This window comes from Oreochromis niloticus, linkage group LG11 (genome assembly GCF_001858045.2).
Source record: "Oreochromis niloticus isolate F11D_XX linkage group LG11, O_niloticus_UMD_NMBU, whole genome shotgun sequence".
NCBI lineage: Eukaryota > Metazoa > Chordata > Actinopteri > Cichliformes > Cichlidae > Oreochromis > Oreochromis niloticus.
In genome coordinates this window covers 19708204-19733703 of record NC_031976.2, presented here as the reverse complement: position 1 = coordinate 19733703, position 25500 = coordinate 19708204, and the positions used below count along the sequence as shown (strand labels likewise).

The window sequence follows — 25500 nt, the reverse complement described above, 5'->3', positions numbered from 1 at the left end:
AGCTACATCGACTTTATGCAAGAGTTAAAAAAAGGTGTAGAATTGGAAAAGGAAAAAAAAAAAAAATCAACTAAACCACATTAGACAGTCCTAAAATCACTCAGATCATCATTTTGCTCCTTGTGAAAAATCATCGTAATCAACTTCAAAGAAAACTGAGGGCGAATAATAAACGAGCATCCGAGCGTAAATCCCCAGATTTAGACCGAGAAAGACAGAATTAGTGGGTCAGCATGATCACACTTGATTAGTGATATTAATTAGAGTGTTAGTCATTATCGTTGCAGTGTGGAGTGCACACATCAAACTCTCTTACTGAGAGACAGTGAAGGATGGAGTTGCCTAACACAGGACAACAGGCACAAGAAGACGAATATTAGCGCAGTGAAGACAGTGAGTCACATCTTTTTAAATAGCTCTCCACAGTATTTCCAGAGAAACACTTCATTTTAAATGGTCACATTGTCAGGTATACACTGCTTAGGCCAAAGGTGTCAAGCTCACTTCTGTTCATGGCTGGGCCTCATACATACGCAGTTTGATCTTAACAGCGCCGGATCAGTAAAAACATTGCATAATACCCAATTATATTAAAAAAAAAAAAAAAAACACCTCCAGATTTGCCCCTTTCTTTTAGTGCAAAAAAGTCCAAACAAATTTTGAAAAGGCTCACACTTAATGAACCATCCAGCTATAAAACAGATGATTCACGTTCAGTCAGTCCGCTGTCATTACAAAGAAACGCTCCTGTCGTAAATCAAAATAATGTGTGGGCACGGCTCCTTGGCTGAAGCATCCCGCTTCAGTGCGGCATGGCAGGCCATAGGTAATGTCTTTGTCAGGCTGTAAAACTGATGATGATTCAGACCTCTGGCTCCAATTAAATTAACAGTTCAGACAATCTCCCTCAAGACTTGATCCATTTCTAATGATTTATGACAAAATACTTCCTGGTGCAAAACAATAAAAAGTTAATGCTCTTCTTATCTGCAATTTCCAGTTCGCAAAGCAATCTAGTCCCCTGGATTGGACCTTTTGTCGGCTCAGTTTTGGCCTGTATGTCTGACGCTTTAGGATTTAGGCACAAAGTTTGCACAGTTTACATTAAATCTGACAATTTTAAGGTTGATTTCAGTTCAGTATGAAAATCAGCCTTCCGATGTCTTCTTGTCAGCCTTCTTGCTCGATGTAGCTACTCCAAGACTATGTCTCTTCACTGTAGCTGCCTTTATTTGCTCATAACGTTTTATTGCACTAGCTGTAAAGCAGCACAGATACCTGCTACTACAAATAAACGTTTAAAATGAATTTTCAGAAATTCTTCCACTATTTTTTAGGTTGCCTTGAGTTATACAAACCATCAAAATCAGTTTAGGGGTCACATTAAAACTCCTTACTGCTGGCCTTGACAGCTTTACTTCAGTGTTACACAGACTATAGTAAATGCTGCATAGAGGACTACCTATTCATACTGCATACAACATTCATTTTTTTAAATGCAAAGTAATTTCTTAACAGGTTTATGTTTACCAAAATTAAGTAACACGTTCCACTAAAATCCCTGTGAATACTATATATTAAGTGTGGGTTGGTGGGTCACCTGGTTAGAGTTAGAGCAGACAGAGAAACATCTGTACACACATCTGTAGGTCAAGCAAAAAAACGTGGCCTGCCATGACACCTGCATGCAAGCACTCCGATATACAACTGTCTCACACTCTAAGTGTTTTCTAAGTGTTGGAGGACGAAACTGAAAGCAGCCCGACATCCTTCCTCTAACAAATTCAACTCTTACAAGAGCCAAATGGAATAGGATCTGATTTCCTCCATCTTTATAACTCCCCCCCCCCCCCCCCCCCCCCCCCCCCTGCTTGTGATCATCCTGTGCGCTGGAATGCTTCCTCTCTCTCTCTGCGGCTGATTCTGACTCAAGGAATGCAGGAGCGACAGAGGAGAGGAGGTCAAGAGTGTATTCTCTCCTGCAGCTGCCCGTGGAGCACGTTAAAAACACAAAGTAATTCTCAGTGTTTGGCGTGTGCATGTTCGTATGCTCGAAAATAGGGAGGTCGATGAGCACACAGGATGATTCACTGTAAAAACAGAGACAGCCTTCGAGTCTTTTAATGTTTTTCTAAGGTGGCTCATTATTTCTCGCTCACATGAAACAAGCATGACTTAAGGCATGATCTTTGGTGTGTAGCAGAGGAAAAAGAAGGCAGTGTGTCTATACACAGCTAGTCGCAAACATGTTTACTTGTATTAGCTTTTTTTTTTAAAGAGCAATTGTAGGGAGTCCTGTGTACTCGAACAGTCAGGGTGGCGGAGCAACATTTGGCAACGGCAAAGCAAGCTAATGAGTTACAGGCTGCGTCTTCAAGCAGAGAATTGCGGGGATATTTAACATGGGCGTGCGGACTGGCTTTAATTAAACAGCATTATTGTTGCAACATTACACACACACACACACACCAATAAAAGTCTGCATTCTCAAAAAACAACAAAAACAACAATGTAGTCATCATAAAAAAAAAAGCACAAAATGTCAGAGTTTTCTGAAAGGTGTGGTCATGGAAAGTATTTTCACATACTGTAAATCCACCCAGACACATATAGAATTACACGCACACGCGCACACACACACACACACACACACACACACACACACACACACACACACACACACACACACACAGGCGTGACGGTAACGTCAGAATGACTTGTTCTCCACTGTTCTTTCTGCACTTAATGACTGCATTGCTGACAAGAATGAAAATGAAAGCAAGTAGCGATCTTAGGCCGGGGCGTGTGGAGGTCATAAAGCCTGCATTCTAATTGGCTGCTGCACAAAAAAGAGCCCGATCATTTCCTTGGACGACTAGATGGTGCCCTTTAGAGTGACCTGACAAAATATAAAGCTCATCAAATTGAATCTCTTGCACAAGTTTGTTAAAGTCCAAGACAAGACAATGGTGAAAATTCTGCCAAGACTGCATGTTACATTCAAAATGCCTGACTTCCTGTTGGGCCTAAGGTATGGCTCAAAGCTCCAGGCTTTTTGTCTATCTTAAGATATTACACAAGACAACATAAATGCAGATTAAATATAGTGCTGGGGTGGCTTCACTGAAATATTGTAGGTGGCACAAAACAGCCATTTTGCCACACTGACGTGCAAAAGCTACTAAATGTAAACTGCACCAAAGGTGATTCATGGAGAATTTCCATGGCCCTAGGGTGGACTGCCATAATCTTCACACTAAAGCATCATCAAGGCTTTAAGCGCCTTGATGTAACTGTTGTGATTTGGTGCTATGGAAATAAAGCTGAGCTGAACTGAAGGCTTGAAGTTTATTCACAGAACTTTTCAGGTGAATATGGTGAACCTGTGAGGAGTTCATCAAAATAAAATTGACATTTCCTGTTCCCACTGGCTGGTGCTCAAAATATCATTGACTATTGGGATATAGATGTCTGAATCTTATTAAGTATCAAGTTTGGAACAGACTGAACAAGGTCTATTTCAGTTATACTATTTTGGCTCCTCGTGGCAGCACATCAAAGTCTGGAATTCCACCAGCGGATCCACCATTTAATAAAAACTCACAGCCTTCATAATAAAGTAACATTAACTCCTTGAGGGTTATCTGGTCAACATTGAATGCGCTGATCCTGCCTCGATCAGAGTGTAAAACATGGTAAATACTGTCATATATGAACTCTTATAAATCACGTAAAGCTTGGGGCTAGTTGGACAATTTATGTGTGAATTACACATTAAAATTTAATGCTGAATGACTAAAACTCGCCACTGCATCACGGACACGGCAATCAACAGAAAGTCGAAAGCTTCACAATTTAGCATGACCAAAGTCTTTAGTTTAAGACTGATCAAATATGAAGATGATTAGATTAAACTATGAGGAGATTATTAAAGTAAAATCCCCTGAAAAAAATCCCCTGAAAATGGCCAAACAGTCACGTGCACCAAATTTCACACAGGCACTACTGTATGTGTCAGTTATCCTTGTGCAGACCCATAAAATATGTAAATTTTCATCAGATTGACACATCTAGAAACACATCTAGTTCTGAGCATGTCCGGCTCTCAAAAAAGCCAGATTCATTTGACAGAAACATAATAATGCAACAAATTAATTACAATATGGCCTTCGCACTGTCAGCGCTCGGGCCTTAATAAACCATACGTGAGTTTTTTCCCACCTTTAAAGTATCAGCTAATGACAACCTCATTTGTGATGAATTCAGCCAGTTTCCCTAAACTTGCTGATCCACACACAAATACACAGTGAAATAAACACAAATGCATGCACTCCTACACACACGCAGCCACACGTTCCCTTGCACGATATTGACTCTGTCTTATCTACTAATTGGAAAAGCAGATAGACGGAGGGAAGGCTGAGTGAAAACACACCTAGTAATCAACTCTCGCTCAAAGACTAAAACCCATTTCACGGATCAAGGTCCTCTTACTCTCCTGCCTGTCTACTGTGCATGTGCCCCTGCCTGTCACTGTTGCGCCTCTCAGTCAGTCTTCCTCTCCATCGCTCCAAAAACCTTCATTTCTGATGCATGTTCCTCTACTGAAGCAAAAAAAAAGGGGGGGGGCTGAGCTGCTTTCCACCTCCCTGAGCTAACCTTGACATATCTTTTCAGCTGTTGGCTGGATGCACATCGTCTGCCTGTCTGAAGACTGAACAACCTTCAGCCTAAAACCACTGGCACTCACACACAGACACAGTCAACACTGAAATTCTGCTCATACGATATATGAATTACACACATAACTTAATATTATAAAAGTGTTGCTGAAAAAAACATTACATCACTAAAATGATGCTTTAGCTGTTGTGACAGGGTTTAGGATTTATTTATGGGCAGCAATTGCGTAAATATGACTGCCCACAGTCACCACATGTTCATTCATGAGTTTACAGAAACCTCTCAGAATAAAAGTGCTCAGAATGGTGCTTTCATTCACTGATTGCACACCACCTGCAATATTAAGACACAATTACTGTTGGGTTGCCTTTGTCAAGCAGTTTTACAACACATTTAATAAACACAAGCACGGCTCTGCTTTACTTCTTTGTGACTATGCTAATGAAAACTGTTCCGCTAACACTTTATCATCATCAGCTGGATTTAACAGCAGCCTTGAATGAATGAATGAATCGCGCTAAAACCACATGCAGTCACAAAAAGAACATTTTCACAGGTATCAATTAACTGATCATCAGCAGGTGTGAGCACCTCGAGTGTCGGAGATTTGCTGGTCTGGAGCATTCAGCTGTGTACAATGTTCCCAGGACTGGATGTCCCAGCAAACTCACCCCAAGGTCAAACTGTGCCAATGCTCAGAGAAACTGGCAAAAACCCAAGAGCTTCATCTCAGACTCTTCAGGCCTCAGTTAGCATACTGAATGTTAAAGTTCATGACAGCACAATTACTAAAAGACTAAATAAGTATGGCTTTTTTGGCGAAATTCCCAGGAGAAAGCTGCTTCTCTTTAAAGGAACACTGCAGCATGGCTTAATTTTGCAAAGTTGCATCTGAGGGGAAAAAACCCCCCACACAATTCTTTTGGAACAATATCTTTTCAACAGACAAACCAAATGAGAAGATGTTTGACCATAATGGTCACGTTACGTTGGTGAAAACTAAACAGAGCACATCTGCAACTATCAGCACAGCTGGGCTTGTTTTGCTTTAACCAACCTGGGCACCTTGCAGTCACTGAGTATTCTGGAGTTAAATGTGAGGACATCTGTGCAATAGATAAAGCTTGTACCAAATTGGGTCAGGCTAAAGGACAATGACCCAAAAACAGCAACAAATCTACAATAGAGCAGCATAAAAAAAAAGGATCAAGGTGCTGAAATGATCCAGTCAGAGTCCAGACCTCAACCTGACTGAAATGCAGTGGTGGGGGCCTTAAGACAGCCGTGAAAAAACCCTCACAAACATCAATGAACTGAAGCAACATGGGGGGCAATAATTCTTAATCACTGATGTGAGAAACATATACAGTCACAGAAAAACTGATTACTTCCAGTTACTACAACTAAAGGTGGTCCTATAAGCCATTTAATCACAGAGCCCTGTGTAAACTTCCCTTTTCACATGACCGTATCTCCTGTCATGAAATCCTGCACACTGATTCTCACCAGAGCTCAACTGGCAGTTTTGAAACCAACACAAATGGTGCTCAGCAGAGTTTTTTTTAACACAGTTTGAAAGCTCGCCAAAAACATTTGACTTTTAAATGTTTTTTTCATGAACACCATTCTCAAATGATTTGCAAAACGGAAAAACAGAAGCTGGTTGAAACTAGAAAAAAAATAAGAAAATGAATTGTGGGAAGCTTTGTGAACACCACAAAAAACCCAAAACAAAACACAAACATTACATCTTTGGAAAAAATTCTGCTGTCTGTCCGATGTTTAGGTGGCACTGGATAGATTTGACATGTATAATTTTCTGTTATTAATATTAACAGATAATGATTTATGTTTATACTTACTATACAACATAACACAAAGAGGTTATTAGGCCATGCTTCATGCAATATAAATACCGAATTAGGAACTCCTGACTGTTTTTCAGGAAGTTCAAATTCCCTTGAGATCTTTGAGGGCACCACACCCTCTCTGCTCTCCGAGTATCAAAGTTTAATAACTTCCTAACGAATACTCAGAGGTGCTTCTAACCTACATTTATTTTTGTACGTTATCCCATTTTAAGATATGACATTTTTCCTTGACATTTTTTTAAATCTCCTATCTAAAGGTTTCCTAATTTCGCTATACTGTATAAGTCATGCCATTTAATAATAAACACTAATAAAAAATGTGTTATTGTTATAATCATGACAAAACAGAGGACTTGTTGCTGGGAGAGGCAGCTCACCCTTCTAGGCGGACGTCAGGCAGCGAACGATTGAGAGCAATCATCTCCGAGGCCATGAGGTTGAACTGGTTGATCTTAAACATTTCTTTCATTTTCTCCTGTTGCTCTTTAGGGATCACCACAGGTTTCCCTCCTTCACCAGGCCCATCTCGCGGTCGGGACATGGTGTCTAGAGAGGAAAAATATTCAGCTTTTCAGACTCAATGTTTGACAATGTCATAAAAATGCATCTGTGTATGGCTTTGTGTGGTGATACACCCTCACCGTCTCTCCCGGGCAGTCCTCTCTCCTTCTTGTCGTCACACTTGTTGCACTCGCTGAAGTAGAGCAGAATGAACATGTCCAGCATCACCCAGACCAGAGAGGTGGCCAAAACCACCTTACAGTAGGCGAACCTCCGCATCCTGAAAATGTAGAGAGAGAAAAAGGGAGGGGGGCAGAAATATTAAAGCTTGCTAAAGTGAAACGTAATGGTGAGCTGTGAGACGTACACACCATCAGAGGGTTTCTTAGAAAGCTTGGTAGAGGAGGCAACTCTTCTCATATCTTTGCCACCTTTCTACTTAGTTCACTCAGCGTTTAGCCTTCCTACAGCTCTGAGCCTCAGAGTGCTGGAAACACTTCCACCTGTCCATCAGTCTGTCTGACTCCTGTCTCCTGTCTGTCAAGCTTTTTATCAGGGCCCCTCTAAGCGGTCATCTCTACACTCACTGAGCTTCTCAAAATGACGGACTCCTGTCTTACTGGAGAAACAAAGCAATAAATCTATGAGGGTGGTTAGCTAAGAACAATGAACGTTTACATTTGTTTATAGAGTGGAGTTTGTTTTGTTTTTTAAAGGCAGTGGTTCCAAAATTGGGCTGCCAAAGAACATCAGTGTACTAAGTCCAAGTGTGCCTTGGGACTTTGTGACAACCATACATAAATATTGCATTACACAACTGCACAAAGACACACAAATGAATTTTTAATTTCCTGCGTGTTGACAAATTCTATCCACTAAAAAATAAACTAAAAAACAAAATCCCAGAAAAGTCTGTTTGTACAGTTTCTGGATGGTGCATATTACAAATATTTGACACATCAAAACCTATGATTGAGTCAGGACTGACAACAAGGGGGGAATTCATTTTTATGGCAAGTTAGCCACAACTATCCAATGCCAAGGGCCCCACAGCTAAACAAAAGGGAAAAATTAAAACTGCATGTAGATGGTGTCCAGTAAGCTGGCCATCTTATAGCTTCATTGTGTCAACCCACTCCCCCCTGCCCCCCCGGCCTGCGTGCGTCATCTGTTAGGAGAAGCTGGCTCAGGTTGACATGCCAAGCAAGTTAAGGAGGCACTTGGAAACCAAACATCCTTTTTGAGAGACGCTTGGCCCACTTCAAAAAGAGAGCTGGATTTGAACCAAAGGAAGGTAAACTGTTTGCTGGATTGCGGGAAAGTGTCTGATAAGGTGTTGGAGGCAAGTTGCATGCCAGAGGACCTTGTGACACATTCTTTTAGAATATTACAGGTGTTGTATGGTAGGTCCAGGTGGTGCAAAAAAATGCATCACCACGCACTACAATCAAAAGAAGAACTGATGACATCAGACATATAACACTCAGAAGCTGTTATACAGGTGGGACTTGAAAATCTGTCTTGCCCTTTGGGCACAAAAAGTTTAAAAACCAATGTTTTACGATATCTAAACAACACTCTAACTACTTTCCAGTTCTACACAACAACCATCTAGTATATCAGTATTCCCAAATACCCTGCAGGATATGAGCCAATCTACCCTTTGTACATTTAACATACCAAATCCCTGTGTTCTAAAGTGCAGTCAGACACCCACTCAAAGGTAAGCACAAACACACACACACACACACACACACAGCAGAGAGGGGAGCTGTGATAGTAATTGCTTTTCGTTGGCAGGCAGCAAGAGACAAGACACAGCCACATTAAAATTCCACTGCTCCCCTTTCCTTCTCTCCTCCAGCACCATCTCCCCTCTCTTTGGCTGATTCTCTGCCTCAATGATCCCTCAGGTTGCAGCAGCACAAGCAGAAGGGAGAAAATTAATTTGGCCACGGTGATTTCTCTCGTGCCCCTGGGAGGCAAAAAAAGGCGTTTGTGCACAGCTAGCTTAGCTTAGCTTAGTTTAGGTTTGCTTAGCAGCCAGGGAAATAAGAGAACTGCAGAGCAGCGTTTCTAAATTCCACCTGATAGGATTCTGGAAGCACAAAGTGCCGTGCACAGCAGAAAACAAGAGGGAAGATTTAACTGTTTGTCTTTCCTCAGACTTCTGTTCCTGTGAGTCAAGTAGTTTTAGTGTTCAGGTTAGAGCTGTACTGTCTGTATATGATGTGCATATATGTAGTAATGGGATCGGATTCGAGAACTAGAATATCAATACCTGCTTCTGTTTCAGATAATAAAACACCTGTGGGCCTTTCCCTCACACAGAAAACTGATCAAGAATCAATAAACAAATAGATAAAGAATCCGACCTATTAGCAGAATCAATAATGACACTGGTATTGATGAAATTTTATCAATAATCATCACTAATGTACTCTCCAGCAGAGTTGGGCAAATTACTGTTCTCGGATTAAAAGCTGACTCAACTGGAGGCGTAAATTTAAAAAGGTCTTGTCAGCTTGTCTTGTACTTCACAGCGTTTTGTAACTTTGCAAGATTTTATCTCTCAGGTTGACACGCGAAAAAATTGGTGCAGGGCAACCACCAACACATACACGCTTAACTGTGATCTCTCACCCCCTGAGGAGAGAAAAAAATTCAATGAAATCTATTGAACTGCTGCACCACAGCTTTTGACAAGGTTAAAATGTAACATGTTACATCAGTTTATACGTTGCCAGTTAGCCACTCAACCAGTTTCAGTCTGAGTAAGGTATAAAAGAAAACAAAGTATTTATTGCAAACCGCTTCATATCAGCCTTGAGCAACATTTCCTGACCATCACTTGTGCAGCTCACTGTTAGATAACATCAGACACACGGAAAAAAAAATTAATTACAAGATTTTTTTAATAAGAAATAAAAATGTTTTAAAATAAACATTAAACATCTGTTTTTAATATCTGTAGGGGAAAAGCAAGTTCAGGGAAACTCTTGTGAGGATATAGTAAGTGGGATATTGTAAGCTAGTAACGTAGAGCTTAACATAGATGCGTAAATCATAGATATTTACACACAAAACACTTCAAACAAATACGTTTTGTGTATATCATTACTGTTTAAACTATCATATTTGTGAGGGACTATTTTAAGAAGTAGAAAAATAACTGTGTTTTAAATATTTCCACTAAACAGAAGAAAAAATGTGAATGTGAATAAAAATTCAAATGTCGTATTTCTGAATGAATGATAGAAAAATATTTTCGGTAATATAACAAATAAAAACGGTTTAATTGTCATCAAGTAGAAACTTCCTGACCTGGGAAGAAAAAAAAAATACTCAAACCAGGAAGTAAAGCTCTTTGGATGTTAAAACCTCCAGAGCTATACCAGAAATAAACATCTTTACAATCTGGTACAAAGAAAATGTTTGGTCTCCATTACTTTTCTTTGAAAAGGCAGCATGTGAACTGTACAGGAAGCGAATCTTTACGTAACCAACAAATTATGTTCCATTAGGGCCTAATTAAGTTATAATTAATGCAGTGGCTGCCTTTAGTTACTGGTGGCTACCAAAACAGGCCTGCAGACAGGCCAAGGCCTGATAGGCTAATCGACTGCAGCTAATCGAGTAATAGAACTGGACTTCTAGATCATGTTTGTGGTGTTAAAGCAAATTTACGGAACTTCTCTGACAGCTGGAAATAGAACCATTTAGAGTGTGAGAATCTTTTAGTTTTGTTTTACTCACACTACTGCACAGTCTGACCTGTTCATGCTCTCTGCAGACTGATATAATTTAGACGGTCGCTTAGATAAGGTCTCCATGCTAAAAATGGGCCACTTTAGCCTAGTGGTTGCTAGGACACATAATGACACCATGATGTCTGATATGGATAAAGCTCTTCAGCTCTACAATGCATCTGTGTGGTAAATTTGTTTGCACAGATTTTGTGTATTATAGTAAGATGTTAAAACTAATTAGCACACATGTGTGAGTGTGGACGCAAAAAACCCTTCCAGCATTAGTTACCATAATAACATAATCATTCATTACATTTTCTTTTAACTGGCTCCAAAAAGCCCAAGACACAAAAACCAATGCCAAACCCAAGACTTCAAAATCATCTCCACATCTATCTTTTATATACAGTCTTGCTATAGTCCCTAACATCTTTATATACAGTTATACAAGAAACAAATGTTTAATAGGTGATCATTGTGGCATCTGGCAGTCTGTAGTCATGCATGACTGAACGAGAGCTACAGCAGTTGCTGCGTTCTGTAAAGCTGCTACCGTACTGAGTGTTGAACAGTGCAGTATGTTCACATTACTAACATTAGTTATGGTTCACAGCAGAGGTGCTAGAGGTTTGTGCAGCGATATTGGTGAAAAAGCTGAGTGGACATAACAAATTACCATGCTATAGGATGTGTTATTGTATCTCTTTATAGCTCTCACATTTGCTTTTCCGTTGATGTTATCTTCTGTTGTTTTTTCCTGTAAGCCACAGTGCAGGACCCAGGTTTTCCCCGACCACATCTGTAATGCACTTTAAACTCAAACACAGCTTGGTCTTTTGCCACAATTTGGACTGTTGGAGGGAGAAAACAGTCTGAAAACCATCATAAAAGGAAACATGCCAGCTATAAAATCGTCCCTAGTAGATTCCTGGAAAATAACAATTTGGAAAATTCACAGATTCTCCCGGATGTCCTGAATTTACCAGACTGTTTATCTCACTTTTTTCCATCCTCTCAAAATTGTTGAAATTCCAGGACTAGCAGGAAGCCTGAATTTTAGTACTCGCTCTGCAATCTCTGTCCTTTCTGTTTCACTGACAGCTGCTAGACTGTGTCGGCCTTGCTTGACCTTTATGAAACAACAACACAAAAGGATACAAAGTAGCAGAATCTTGGATATATTTCTCTCTTCACCTTTTCTGGCGAAACACATACATAGCAGAGCTCTTATATGAATACAGACACCAACATCGGAGCCTTCCATCACAGAAAAACTTACATATTCCTGTTCACAGCATCATGTCAAAATGCTGTCAGATGGATGTCAGCTTCTTTCCGGAGATGCCATTTGATCACAGCGAATGTAGACAGCAGTGCTTCAAGCAACAGATACATTAAATAAAAGCACGCGCACGCACACACTCTTGCTTACTGCTGTCTCTCAGCCATGCCTCTCCACTCACTGTATTTCTAATCAGGCATGGCAGAGGACACCTCCGGTCTCCCTGGCGCTCTCGGCTCTGCCTCTCTGTGTGAGTGTATGTCAGTTTAGTTTATGTTGGGTGCTAGTCTCTTTGAAGTCTCTTTTAAACAGCCTGGTTTCATATGACGTTAAACAGACACACAACTCTCCATCGTTCTTATTAATCCATTAGCATACCGCACTTCCTCCATCTTTCTTTTAAACCTCCATCCTGGTCACCGTGCACTCTCGTTCCCAGACACCCCACCCCCACTCCCTCCCGTTTCTCTCTTAGTGATGTTTTCTCCTTTCAAGAGCGGTTGCCATCACTACTTCCCTACAAGAACACAATTTCCCCCTTCACATCCTTCTCTGTGTCTCTCTTCATCTTCCCCTCCTCTCCTTTTCTCCACAGGCTTAATCCCCCTTTAGAGATTGCACAACCACTATTTCTCACAACCACTTGGAAAAACTCAGCAAGAGGATCCAGCACTTCGCTTGCTTTAGAATTTATGACTGTTAGTGAGGATCCTCCCTTCTAGGGATTTCATGTTGATATGTATAAAAGAATATTCAGAGGAAGGGAGGGAGATAGTACTGTATGTGAGTGAGGGCAAATGAAAGAGATCATGAGTGTTACTAATAAACACAAAGTTTGTCCTGTTAAATATGTTAAACTACAAACATGGGTCCTCTGTATAGCATAGTTTTGTTTTCATCATAAAATGAAACCAGTTTTTTTTTTTTTGTTTCTAAAAATGTCTAAAAAAAACATGCTCCCTTTTTGAAGCTTCTTCAAGAAGAAAACCAGAGATGGTGCTATTCAGGTGTACGAGTTGTCCTTGGGTCATATAGGCTTGATAAGCTCAACAGTTTCCAAGACAACGCTGATGGGAGCGCTGATTTTCTGAACAGTCGTAATGCATCTCAATTGGAGCAGAACAAGGCTCAGGCTAACATTAGGAGAGGGAAATAGAAACAGAACACGGTGGCCTGAAGCCCCGTCTTCATGCTTCTCTAAGGAGTACACAGGCGCCTGAGGCAAATCAGCTGGGTTCGCTTAATATCCAGATCATAACCTTGACTGCAGAATATAGACTGGTCCCGTCGAGGAAATAAAACAAGCCGAGGACTGGGACACGACTGAGAGAGAGTGAAAGAGACCTGCCATCAGTTAACAAAGAGAAAGGGAGAGAAAATACACGCCCTGTCCATCTAACAGTGGGCCTAAAAAACATCCCGAGCACGGTACTTCTATGGCATACTGCTGTCTACATACATTTGCCAGAGTTACAGGCTACATTGTATGAAATGAAGACGATTCAGACTAATGCAAAATCTAAGACACTTTAATGAACAACCCAGCACACACACACACACAAACACACAAAAAGAGTTTGTTTAGGCTGCAATCTATAATTAATTAACCACAAGATTAATTGGTGACAGTGGATATTTTAGTTGATATTAGTGCAAGCCTGTAGAGCTCAAAGAATTCAATCATCACTTAAAAATCCCCCATGAGTCAAAATATCATTTTCCCAGTCGAATCACGACATGCTCTTAGCTGCATCAGTGGAAATAGATAAGGGAGATGGAAACAGTGTCAGAAAAGGGCAGTGGAGGTCAACTCAATCCTGTTTCCTGCGCCAATGCTCTCTGCTCCAGCGGAAAATACATGCAAAGTTAGCTAAACTAGTTTCTGAACCAAGAGCTACAAACTCTAAGGCACTAAAACAGGTTCAACTTTCTATTAATGTAGGATGTCAGGAGTCAGGCAGCTGCTCTGCAGATGGACAGGATTGCATTATTAATAGGTTATGAGTGAGGCTCTGAGATTGATTACTGATTTATGTCCTACATTTTTTCTCAGTTTTTTCCCCTTCTAACTGACTAATATTTTAAATTTTAATGGGTCTCAATGATCAGTGTTAGATGTTTATTTAGAAAAACTCTTATATTATTTTATTTAATCCATTTTTTAACATGGATCCCGTCTCACATAGCACCTCTGTAAACCGGCTTACTCACTTCGATTGTCTTACACGTGTCACATGAATTCTTAATGATTTTAACTTGACTTTTTGACTTGGTGGACATTCTTTTTTCTTTTTTTTTTACTCATGTGTGATCTTTGTTTTGAAAGGGGCTTAAAATAACAATGATTATTATTTATATACACTTGCCGGCCATTTCATTAGGTATACCTGCTTTAACAGTAATCTACTGGGACTTTCCCACCATCTGGAGTTCACAAAGAATGGTTTAAAAAAGAGAAACGATTGAGTGAGCAGCAGTTCTCTGGGTGAGAAAGCCTTGTTGATGTCAGAGATACAGGAGAATATACAGACTGATTTGAGCTGATAGGGACACCTCGTTGAATCTCTGCTATGAAGAAATAAGGCACTTCTCAAGGTAAAAAGGAGTCCAAATCTGGTACAAACAAGGTGTACCTAATGAAGTGACCAGCGAATGTATTTGGAAATGACAGATAACGCATGGTTAAAGAGCAGTATTGATAATGGCCTTGCTATGGCCTCAAAACTGATATTAGTAATGATCTAAAAATAATCAATACACCAAAATCAATATCTTTGCAGTGATGATTGTGAGAGTCGTGGCATTTCAGCATGAAAGTCACCTCACTGAAAGAAAAAGGTGCGACTCAGAGAACATTTCATCATTTCTACATACCATCTAACAATTAAGATTAACCTGAGCACAGTAAAGGAGTGCCCAACGTCGGCTCATGTCAAGATTAACTGCCGTCATCTCAGACACAACATTTCCAATCTCACAACACTCACAACAACAACTAAATCAAGCCAACAGATGTGCTTAAACACAGCAGCGCTCAGCTGAAACAGGCCCTGTTTCAGTTGCTTAGTTTCATTCTCCCGTCAGTGCTATAGTCTGGTTGTTTTCCTGAGATGTGGAGCCTGGGGCTTTTTTATCCCCACTACAGAGCTGAGAAATATCAGACCGCACGTACTACTAAGCCACTTGTGTAAGCAGAGTCAACCCCCCAGTATTATCAATGCCTGGTTCCTGACCTTATTCACTGAAAACATTCCCCTGAGCAAACCCAAATTGGCTTTTTACCAAATTACGGTATTACTGGCCACATTTCCACTCTACACACTCTAATTAATCAGCACATACGCCACAAAACAATAGTAAAATCTTTGCATGCTTTATTGATTTTTAGAAAGGCTTTCGATTCCATTTTGCTAGAGGGTTTAAATTAAAACATTCTCCAAATCAGCACAGCAGGTAGAAGCTTAAAAACAATTAAGTCGACGTAAAGTCTTATTCGAATGACCAGCAGTACATGAGGAACGCAGAGGTTGTCAACAATCCTAATCCATAATTTATAACGTCAAAGAATTTTTTGGGGTGTGTGTTTGGTATTTTATCATGACTTCTTTTCTGCTTCTTTACACACAGCATGGAAAGTCATTCACATAAAGGTCAAGATGAAACCCATCAAGTAGGATGGAATGGCTGATACGATAGTATCTTTCAACAGTTTCAACAGTTTTATGTGGCAACCTACAAATAGTTCAGTCTTCACCGAGGGGCCAGACAGATTTCAATCAATATTTGTCAAAAAATAGTCCACATATAAGCCAGAGGATTCATATCATTATTCAAGCTTAATGTGAAACGCCTGCATTCAAAATGTAAAATTAGATTCACAAGTTTGAGTATTATTAATGCACCAGAAATAAAACCAATTGCTGTGCAGAATAACAGAGTAATAGAATGTTTTTGGATGACTACTAGATTTTAGTTATTGATGCACGCATGAGTTCATGTTATAATGTTGCTGCAGGTAAAGGTGGGGCAGACTTGATTTATTTCACATACTGCTGGGTAGCGTGTGAATTCCCCTTTGGGCATCATAATGTTAGTTATCTCAAGCGAAACGCACACTTTGCTTTTCCTGTGCGAGGTGTCCTTCCCACACAGACGTGCGAGGGTAATTTCTAAGTTATGCTGGTAATACCGATCCTGAGCAAACAGGGCTCATATCAGTAATAAAAGCAGAATAAAAATTTGAAGAGGCTAGTGAAGGGGAAAAAATGAAAGGAGAAAAAAAAAGCAGGGACAAAAACAGCACTTCAGCCTCCAGCAGCAGTACTGACAGTCAACTACAATGAATTTAAAATCATGAGCTTCCAAAAAAAAAGCCCAAATCTCAGGAAAACAAATAGAAATTCAAATTAAGAAATACCCGATGCTATCAGTACCTGGCGTTTAAAAACATTGCCTTGGTAAACTATCATCTGGCAGCAAATGCACTGAAGCAAAAAGCATGCAGAATAAGCATTTTTGGCATTTAGGAGAAACTCAGAAACTTCAGCTATCTCACCAGTTTAATCAAACCTGTCTTGGCAGGACCATCAGCTGTTAGGAGATCACTAGATGTCAGCTACCCACTAGAGTCCTGCATGCAAAACTCTGAGGTCCGTAATAAACATCCCAGGTAATACCCATTGATTATCAACACTAAATGAAGAACAACTGAACTCACAAGGCACAAGGTGCTGCTTTTGGACTAAAGGAACCCTTTTTGCAATTCTAAAGCCATAAAAACCTTTAGCACTTCCTCCAAACTACATGGGGCATCAATATGAAAATCAAAGCAAATCAAATCTGGCATAATTTGTTGGACACAATCTGTGCTGCAGGCACAAATGATCTATTAGCTGGGTTTTGGAAGCTATAGGTAGTACAGGGAGGAAGCCTCTGTCTATAGTTAATAGCTACTTGTAAACTTAACACACAAAGAAAGTAGTCATTTGTAAAGCTGAGTTATATTGGTTTCAGTTGCACGTCTCATTTCCAACTCAAATGTTAACTTGAAATCATGAAACACAACAAAGTCACACCTCTAATCATGGCACCCCCCTGCTTGTTACTGTGGATGTAGCCTAGCTGTAGCCATGCCAACTGCCAACTCCCAACTGGATATTTAATCATGTTGGGGTTCCTACTGGCATTGGGAATGCAAGCAGAAACCACTCTAAAGAAATGTAGTTCTCAGGGGACCACACCTGTGAGTCGTTAAACCTTGGGGAGCCCCCAGAAGTGTTTTAGTCAGAATGTACCATTACTGAAATAACCCTCAACACTGTTCAACCTCAGACCAACATGGCCTTCCAATAACCAAAGAAAGTATTTTTGGCTGTTCCCTTATTTCCCATGGGTTTGTCACAGTGGATGGATCTGCATGTTTGACTTGGCATAGATTTCCTGGAGCAACCCTCCCATTTATCTGGGCTTGGGACCAGCTCTAGGAGTGCATTAGCTTGTGACCCCCTGAGGCTGGGTTTGTATCTCCTCCAAAAACAAATCAAAGTAAACTAAATTATTAAAGTGATAAAAATGCGTATCTGGAACAATAGGTAAATCAAATGCAATTGGTATTTGTCCTAAAGCATGAATATAATTTGGTAGAGTAACATAAACTGTCTGAAATGCAAAGCAGAAACAGTTCCTGATGAAATACAACCTAAGCGGAGACAGTCTAGCCACAGAGAACCAGTGACACAAGAAAGCTGGGCTATGAACCGAGGAAGAGGCACCGCAGGACAGTTCTTCTTCAAATATGACAAATAATATCAGAGCTGAAAACCAAATTTGGTTTGTGAATCTTCACATAGCTGGATGACAGTGAAAAACAGCAGATTCTGTTAGTTGAGGGACCAGAAGCATCTATCTAAAATATCTATTGGGGTTTGTGATACAGCCTCAAAATCATATTATGATATTTCAAGAAAATTTACAATATTGATAATTCTGACAATATAGGACAAAAAAATGCTGAGAAATGTTTTATCGGTGCCTGCAGGAACCATTGTTTGTTAATGCAAACAAAATAAAGGACATTTTCCATCCTTTTCCAATGAGCTACTGTCATTGATGAAAAACTACCTTATTCAAAGTGTGAATCTTTCGCCACAAGGTGAAAGCAGAAGCAGCATTACAGGGTAATAGTAGTGACACAGCATAAGTCAAATAGTGGTGAAGTTTTCCCTGGAATTCTAAGTGAAAGTATAACACAACCTGCACATGACCACCTGATAGTATCTCCTCCTCCTGTACCTTCATACCCTGGTTGTACGTGATGGTGTCTTTTTCCCCCAAGTGGTATAACAAGTTAGTTTCCACGTTTATCAGGAACAGTTTTCTCGTATATTTTGCAAAGCACTGTTTTGTGGGAAGTTGTTGAAGTAGCTTCCTTTTTACGAAATCCTAATCAGAGGTTGGCATCCCGCTATCTATCTCAGACATGCCTGTTCTTGCCAAGTTGTTGTGCTCACTAAGGAACATAGATGCTTTTTATATCCCATAAAAATGTATTCCCCATATTATCGCAGAGGATTTATCCCTACTACTTATATAAAACGTTGTTAAAAGTTTTAAAAATCAGTTTAAAAAACAAAGAGGAGTACAGAGAGAACTGCCCATGGCAGCGTAAAAGTCCCAACTGAAATTGATTACCAATGCAAAACTTGGCTCACAAGCAAAGTGGAATTAAATACTTCAATCTCCAATCACTGGGGCCTTTTTGGCCAAAATCAATATACATTACTGTCACGAGGGGAGTTCCCCTGATGGTTGGAAAGAGAGTGGAGCTTTGTGTGTACACGCATTAAAATAAATTGATCACAACACACATAAGAACACATAGACGACTGCATCATCCTGGTGGTCCGTTTGATGTTAGTATGCTGTAAATGATCTTTTAACAACTATTAACTTTTTTGCACTTGCCTCGCAAAGATGCAGAGGTATACACAGTGGAGGCTTTGATCACACTGACTGGCACAAATAATACAACAGTTTACACAATTAAAACACCATCACAGGCTGTGTGTTAATTGGTGTTAATGCATACTCACACAGAAACTCCCTAATCACCCTGTAATACTTAAAGTCTGAACCATTAGGCCCAATGGGTTTGTGTGTCTGGTCTCCCCCCTGTATGTTTGTGGCTCTTTTCTACTATTACAGCTGCTGCTATTCCTACAATACCTCATGCCAGGCAGGAGGGATTTACGAGTCTCTGACAGCACAGCTGGTTTTCTCTGCCTACTAACCACTTTAACAATATGCTTTGATTTTTTTTCAAGCTTAAAATATGAAAAATGGTTATATTTCTAAGACTATGCTACAGTGCAACCTTGCAATTTTGTGGCTGCTTTTATCTGTAAAACGTCTTACAGTACCTTAGGCAAAAAAAAGGAAAGAAAATGTCTTTAAAATTTATATCAAAAGCTACTTGTAAGAGAACTGCATTGCTGTCTATTAAGCATGACTTTTAGCACACTTTACCATGTCAGCATATCTATTTCCCAAGCACGTAATATGTGATATATTTGTAATATTCTTTGCACTTTTTGTGGAGCTACTGGTCAATTTTAATACATACACACAGTGTAAAAACCAATGCGCAGACATATGTTTAGCTGCCCCCAGGTAACACACAATAACAAAAACGATAACAAAAAATCATTATCATTATCATCTGCATTAAACTGTCTGTTGTGTTACACCATTTCTAATCTGTATTATAAAGCACACAGAGATACAAGAGTAAATAACAACAAGGAATCAGGAAAAGTACTTTGTATTGTTGCATTGCATTGTTTGCATTATGTTGCATTGACGGTTCTTTGGCAACCCTCTTTTCGTCTTTATGTTATGCCATTGTTAGGATTTTTATCAGTATTGATAATCAGTGTTCTGACTTTAAAACATTTCTCAACCACATTTTAGAACCAAACACAGCAGAGCTTTAAGTGTCGTTTAAAATTCCTTAAGAAAACTCTAATGCAATCTTCCCATTAACTGAATTTCCCTGGAACAGAAAAAGCTTGATAAAGCTTGATTTATAGTTGCTATTAGAGCAGCTGATAAGGTCAAAGAAACATCCCAACAGAGTTATGTGCCAAAGGTAGTTTGGATGTTTCAAATACGGTAACAAATCAGATATAATAAAGCTTTGTAAATTTCAGAGCAGGGCATTGCTGGATGTCAGCAACAGGGGGGGAAAGGGAACCACAGAAGCCAATAACACTAATGTAGTGTTGCAAATGAATCTGCTGCTAACATTAACTTCCAACACTGACACAATGTGACACATTTTGCCTTCGGATTTTCAGATTTTACTCATCTCTGTATTTAGCACGTTACCCTTTTTCACACCTAGCCAGCAGACAGTAAATAGTCATAAAGAGAGCAACGTGCTGCAAAGACACGCATCACTATTTTGGGGAATTTCTTTTAGTTTCGACACATTTATAGGCACAAAATTGATAACAGGAGCAATTTACAAACTAATCAGTGATTTCAATCCTTACTTATGTACCTATGACCCTTAATTTTTGTTTTTCAATAACTGTTTAACAACACATTAATTAGAATACTTAAACTTGAACAATGGCATAAATTTGTTCAAGGGTTCAACATACAGTGCATAAACAATAGATCATAGCAAAGTCTGAACTATGAAGACAATACAAGACAGTTACATAACTGTTACAAGCTGTTTCTATGACGCATTAATGAGTTATTGATAGTAAAAAATGAGCGAAACAAGTGATATGAGATTGGATGAAGCTCTCAGACATGCATTTTACAGTTGTAATAATACTCTAGCTATATTCTTGTTATGTCTTCATTTCTCAGTCTTTCTTTTTACTCTTCCTTACCTTGACCTAATTTTTATTTTTTATTTTCTTGTTTTTTTTTTTAATCACTGTTGTATATATAAACATTTTGCACTCTGTCAAAGAGTAAAGCCCTCACAATGCGCCTGTGGCACTTTAACTATTTTGTTTACTTATTTCAAACTATACTTTTTTTATTCTGCTACGGTAACAATGTAATTTCCCTTTAGGGATCAATAAAGTATCTATCTGGCTATGTAGATATGTATATTCCTCACTAAATATAACTGCTGTAACTTGGGCTTTCTACATGATTGCACAGCTGAATGAGGCTAATGAAGGGGACCCAACCATACAGCTTACAAACAATTGCATGCACCGCTCCTGCTGCCCGCTTCACTCAGGCAACAACAAGGCAGACCCACCTCTCCAATGGAAAGCCTTTCACTTAGCTAACCTCTTTGACAAAGGCAGCAGAAATGCAACATGAGCACCAGAAGTGAGTCAAAGTGAATGCAAATGTGACCAATTTGCAATCAAAAGGGTCAGCACTCAAAATCAAAAGAGCCACTTGGCTGTTAATGGGGTGCTGAGGTTTATGTTTGACAATGTAACATTTAATTTCTCAAAAATAGTTTAAGCACACATTTTTATTTTGCCCGTAGGTGAATAAATCTGGTTTGTGTTATACATCAGGATCATATGGGGTGCCAAGTTAAAAGGAGGTTCATGTTTACTGAATTTTATCCATTGCACTTCTCTTGTTAAAGAAATTGGATTTTTCATCCAGAAGATAGACTGGCTTATTACAACAAAGAAAGGGTGACCATAGGGGAGCTGAGGTCAGTAAAAAAAAGAAGAAAAAAAGCCACATATGCATGAACCGGTAAATATGTTTAATATATCCAGTTCAATACATAGTACAATAAAAAAAAAATCGCAGCCCTTTAGGTTTCAATATGTTTCCGTTCTTCATGTAGCCATTCATTCATACCTTTCAAAATGAGTTAAGGGGTCTCTGGTCAGATGTGCAGGGTGCTCCACCAGTAGAGGGGGCGGAGCTTCAGAGATCCCACTTCCTCTTTTGCTCGTCACTCATGCATGCTCCTTGATGAGAAAAGAGAAATAAATTTAGAATAAATATTTATTGTGCTATGACACCAAACATGCTGGCTAGAGGAAACGCTTATGCAATCATGAAACTAGAATAAGAAAATGCTTTAAAACAGCTCTTAATTTATTTATTGTTCTCAGAATTCATACACAGGGAGAATATTTTTTCAAATGCCTGGGAAAGGAGACCAACATTTTTTGATCTATGAAAAAACCACAGGAAGTCAAAAACACACTTCTTGGCTGTGCATGTACAATAACGGTGCTATTCTTTCCTGCAAGTTTACAAAGTTAGAGACACAATCTCACAAGGCAAGCTCCCACTCAGCGAATTATCCAAATGAGTCATGATTCAGTCAAACGTGCCAGTATAGTGGACTTTGGAAAGTTCTCAGTCAATTAAAAATTGGCATCCAAGGTCCGCATCTCTTTTTATTATGTCATAAACCAATCATCCTTCCTCTTTCCAGCGGAAATCTAAAGGTCAAACACAACCAAAGACACCGCCAGCTTCGCAGCAGGATAAAAAAAAACAAACAAGCGGGGAAACAGAGGGATGATGGGGCGGAGGGAAGCAGGGATAGACAACTGACGAATTCTCAGAACTGCTCATTTCACTGGATTAATCTGCTATTTTTGAAAAGTCCACAGAGAGCAGAGATGAGAGCGAATATGACTCAGAGTGGGCCTGTGTGTATGCGGGTCTGCGTGTCCTTCAATCCGGCCCTTGGCCTACTTTAAAGCCAAGTCATCATTCTGGTCCACTGGGGCCTCATATTGCCAGCCAGTGTATATATGTGTATATTGAGGTATTGTATTACAAAAGCAGCCATACCATAAATCTCTTCCTGCCAGCCCACACACTTCTGCATTAGCGAGTGTGAGGAGGCTGTGCTGCAGTGCAGGTATGCCTCAGTATGAGAAGAGTCGTGGCCACCAAAGGTGTCTGCCTGTCTGCTTCTGGGTGAGTCATCAATCCTCATCTCTCCCTTACTTTATCTCTCATATACATTGTAAGCCGTCTCTCCGTCTGCCCTTCTTTTCTCACTCTTTACATGATTTAAATGAACCTCCACGAAGTTTGAGTAGAATGTAATTCATCTGCAAATTGGAAGCAGGACAAGCAAGAGCTTCTAAAAATACTCATCAGATTCCCCTGACAATGACAAAATAAAACTACAGAACACCCACCACACACTCACACATGACCACACAACACTGCAGTGCAAATAGCAACGCTCTCTGTCTTTGTCTGTGCAAACCTCTTGCTCTTTTTAAAGTAAGAACGCTTTCTACCTGTCTCATCCTCTGTGAGTTTATGAGCGCTACATGTCTGGGTGGAAAAAAAGATGAGAAAAACCACAAAACCCAAGACGGCAGACAGCAAGCACAGCAGTGATGATAAGAGAATGAATATTGTGAGAAAAGTGTCTGGCAATAGTGCCCTTTGTTATGCTCATGATAATAAGCTAATGTGAAAATCTAAATAAGAGAAAGCCTCAGTGTTCGTACAGTTCTGAATGACTGTTTTTTACAAATGTAATCTTGACTTTACAACCATAAAATGATTTTGTAATAGATACTCCTGCTACCAAGGCATGCCCCATTTCAGAAATGAAGCGCACACAAACACACACACACAAACACTGTTCACAAGGCATGTAAAATGTAGTGGCACATTGTTTTGGCTTACATATGGACAGAAGTATGAGGCAGAGAAAGTGAGCATGCATTGACTTGTCCAAACACTGCCAAACACACAGTTGTGCCAGTGAAATCTTACATTATGTAAGCCAACACAAGAACCCTAATCCAGAGAGCAGAAAGAGAAGTCTATGCTGTGAGTGTCCACTTTGTTGCATGCTAAGAGGTGTAACGTGGTTGTGAAGGCCAAACTTTATTATGAAAACACATGAATTTGGCATGATAACAGACTGAGACTGTTAGATATCTATCGCGTATAAGTCAAGCCAAGCACAACACAGTGACAGTTTAGTGCTGATTTTAATGGCTCATTTATAAAGTAATTTATGTATTTTCTGTACTTATAGTAAGGAACTTTTTATTTTATGTTTGGGGATATAGCCATTAATTTTTTCTTGCTGCACCAAAAACATACCAGCTTTTACCTTCAGAAATGAGATAACTCCAAAACACGCCCTACATATATTGTAGCACTGACACTGCACATGAGCCAGATGTGACTGAGCCAGTTTTACTGCAGTGAGCTAATTTTATCGCCGTAAGGCCTTACATAAAAATATGGAAAAATGTATCTGATTATGGCTGATGCATTGAAAAAAAAAAAGAAAGAAAGAAAAAAATCTCATGGATTTTTCGTTTTAGCACGATGTACATAAAAAAGTACATAAAAAAATACATAAAAATTAAAAGTACAGTTGAAAGTTGGGGTTTTAGTACTAACATATGAATGATGTCAATGAGTGAATTTGCCAAAAGAAATTCCTCTCCCAAAGGTAGGCTTTTGTGGTTCCAAATATCCTACTAGAGATTGAAGAAGTCACTTGGATGAGTGACGAAACGTTTCTCCCACAAAACGCTACGTCCAGATGAACAGATTCAACTTTTGGAGATCCTACTATAGACACCACAATCAGTATTAGGAGGCAAAAGGTTTGTGCATTTCTAATTTTCTGCAGTCTTTGCCATTCCTTTGTTTTGCACATCTCCCTTCTTCTTTGTTCCAGCTGTGAACCAAACCAGAGAATGCAGGATAGGAGCCAAAAGGCTGTGTCTTCATCCCACCCTACTCTTGCCTCTATCTCAGTCCCTACAGAACACCCTCTGTTATTAATTCACAAAGTGTAACAGTCTCTTCTCCCACTTAGGCCTCTTTCCATACAGCTTGACCCGACGTAATTCCTGTCGTAAATCCAAAATACCAGTGACTCAGGCGGACTAACAAATGCAGAGGTGAGGAGGTGCTCATGGGCGGACTAATGAAGAGATTTCTGCATGCAAGCATAAGAGGTTCTCTCTCCGTAAGCAAGACATTTTGCATAAAGAGAATATCATAAGGTCCAACATGACACCTTGCAAGATAAAGCTGGCATGCTAAAGTGTGAGAACTGCAGCCAAACAAGGTTGAGGAGCTCTGGAACAACCTTTGTTCTGGACAATTTAGAGTGCAGTGTGGGTACAGCTAAAACTAACAGACAGTCAAATCAGTCTTTCACAATCCCTCAAAGCTCAATGTGAGCACACTGTGATCAACCAGCCATGTCTAAGCATTAGACCTAACTGTTCCCCTCTCTCCAAAGACTGCCAGAGAAAGTCACAGAGTAGAGGGGAGCCACTCATAGACAGGAAGAATGGCCTCTTCTCTTAGACTATGTGGTAGCTTAGTAAGAGCATGAAGTGTGTGTGTGTGTGTGTGTTTGCTTTCTAGCTCATGTTTCTGCATGCGTTATGTGACTCTG

General features: G+C 39.7%; 1 protein-coding gene across 2 annotated transcripts in view; it reads right to left on the bottom strand.

Annotated features, from left to right (window-relative positions):
- The window catches only part of galnt1 (UDP-N-acetyl-alpha-D-galactosamine:polypeptide N-acetylgalactosaminyltransferase 1), a 54060-nt gene that overhangs the window by 15574 nt on the left and 12986 nt on the right, over positions 1-25500 (bottom strand). For both annotated transcript variants that reach the window (XM_003450940.5, XM_019364913.2), the window contains exons 2-4: positions 21942-22054; positions 7196-7335; positions 6932-7100 (exon numbers count right to left, since the gene is read on the bottom strand). In XM_003450940.5, coding sequence (XP_003450988.1) covers positions 6932-7100; positions 7196-7334 — 308 coding nt within the window. In that variant the 5' untranslated portion in view covers position 7335; positions 21942-22054. The remainder of the gene's footprint in view (positions 1-6931; positions 7101-7195; positions 7336-21941; positions 22055-25500) is intronic.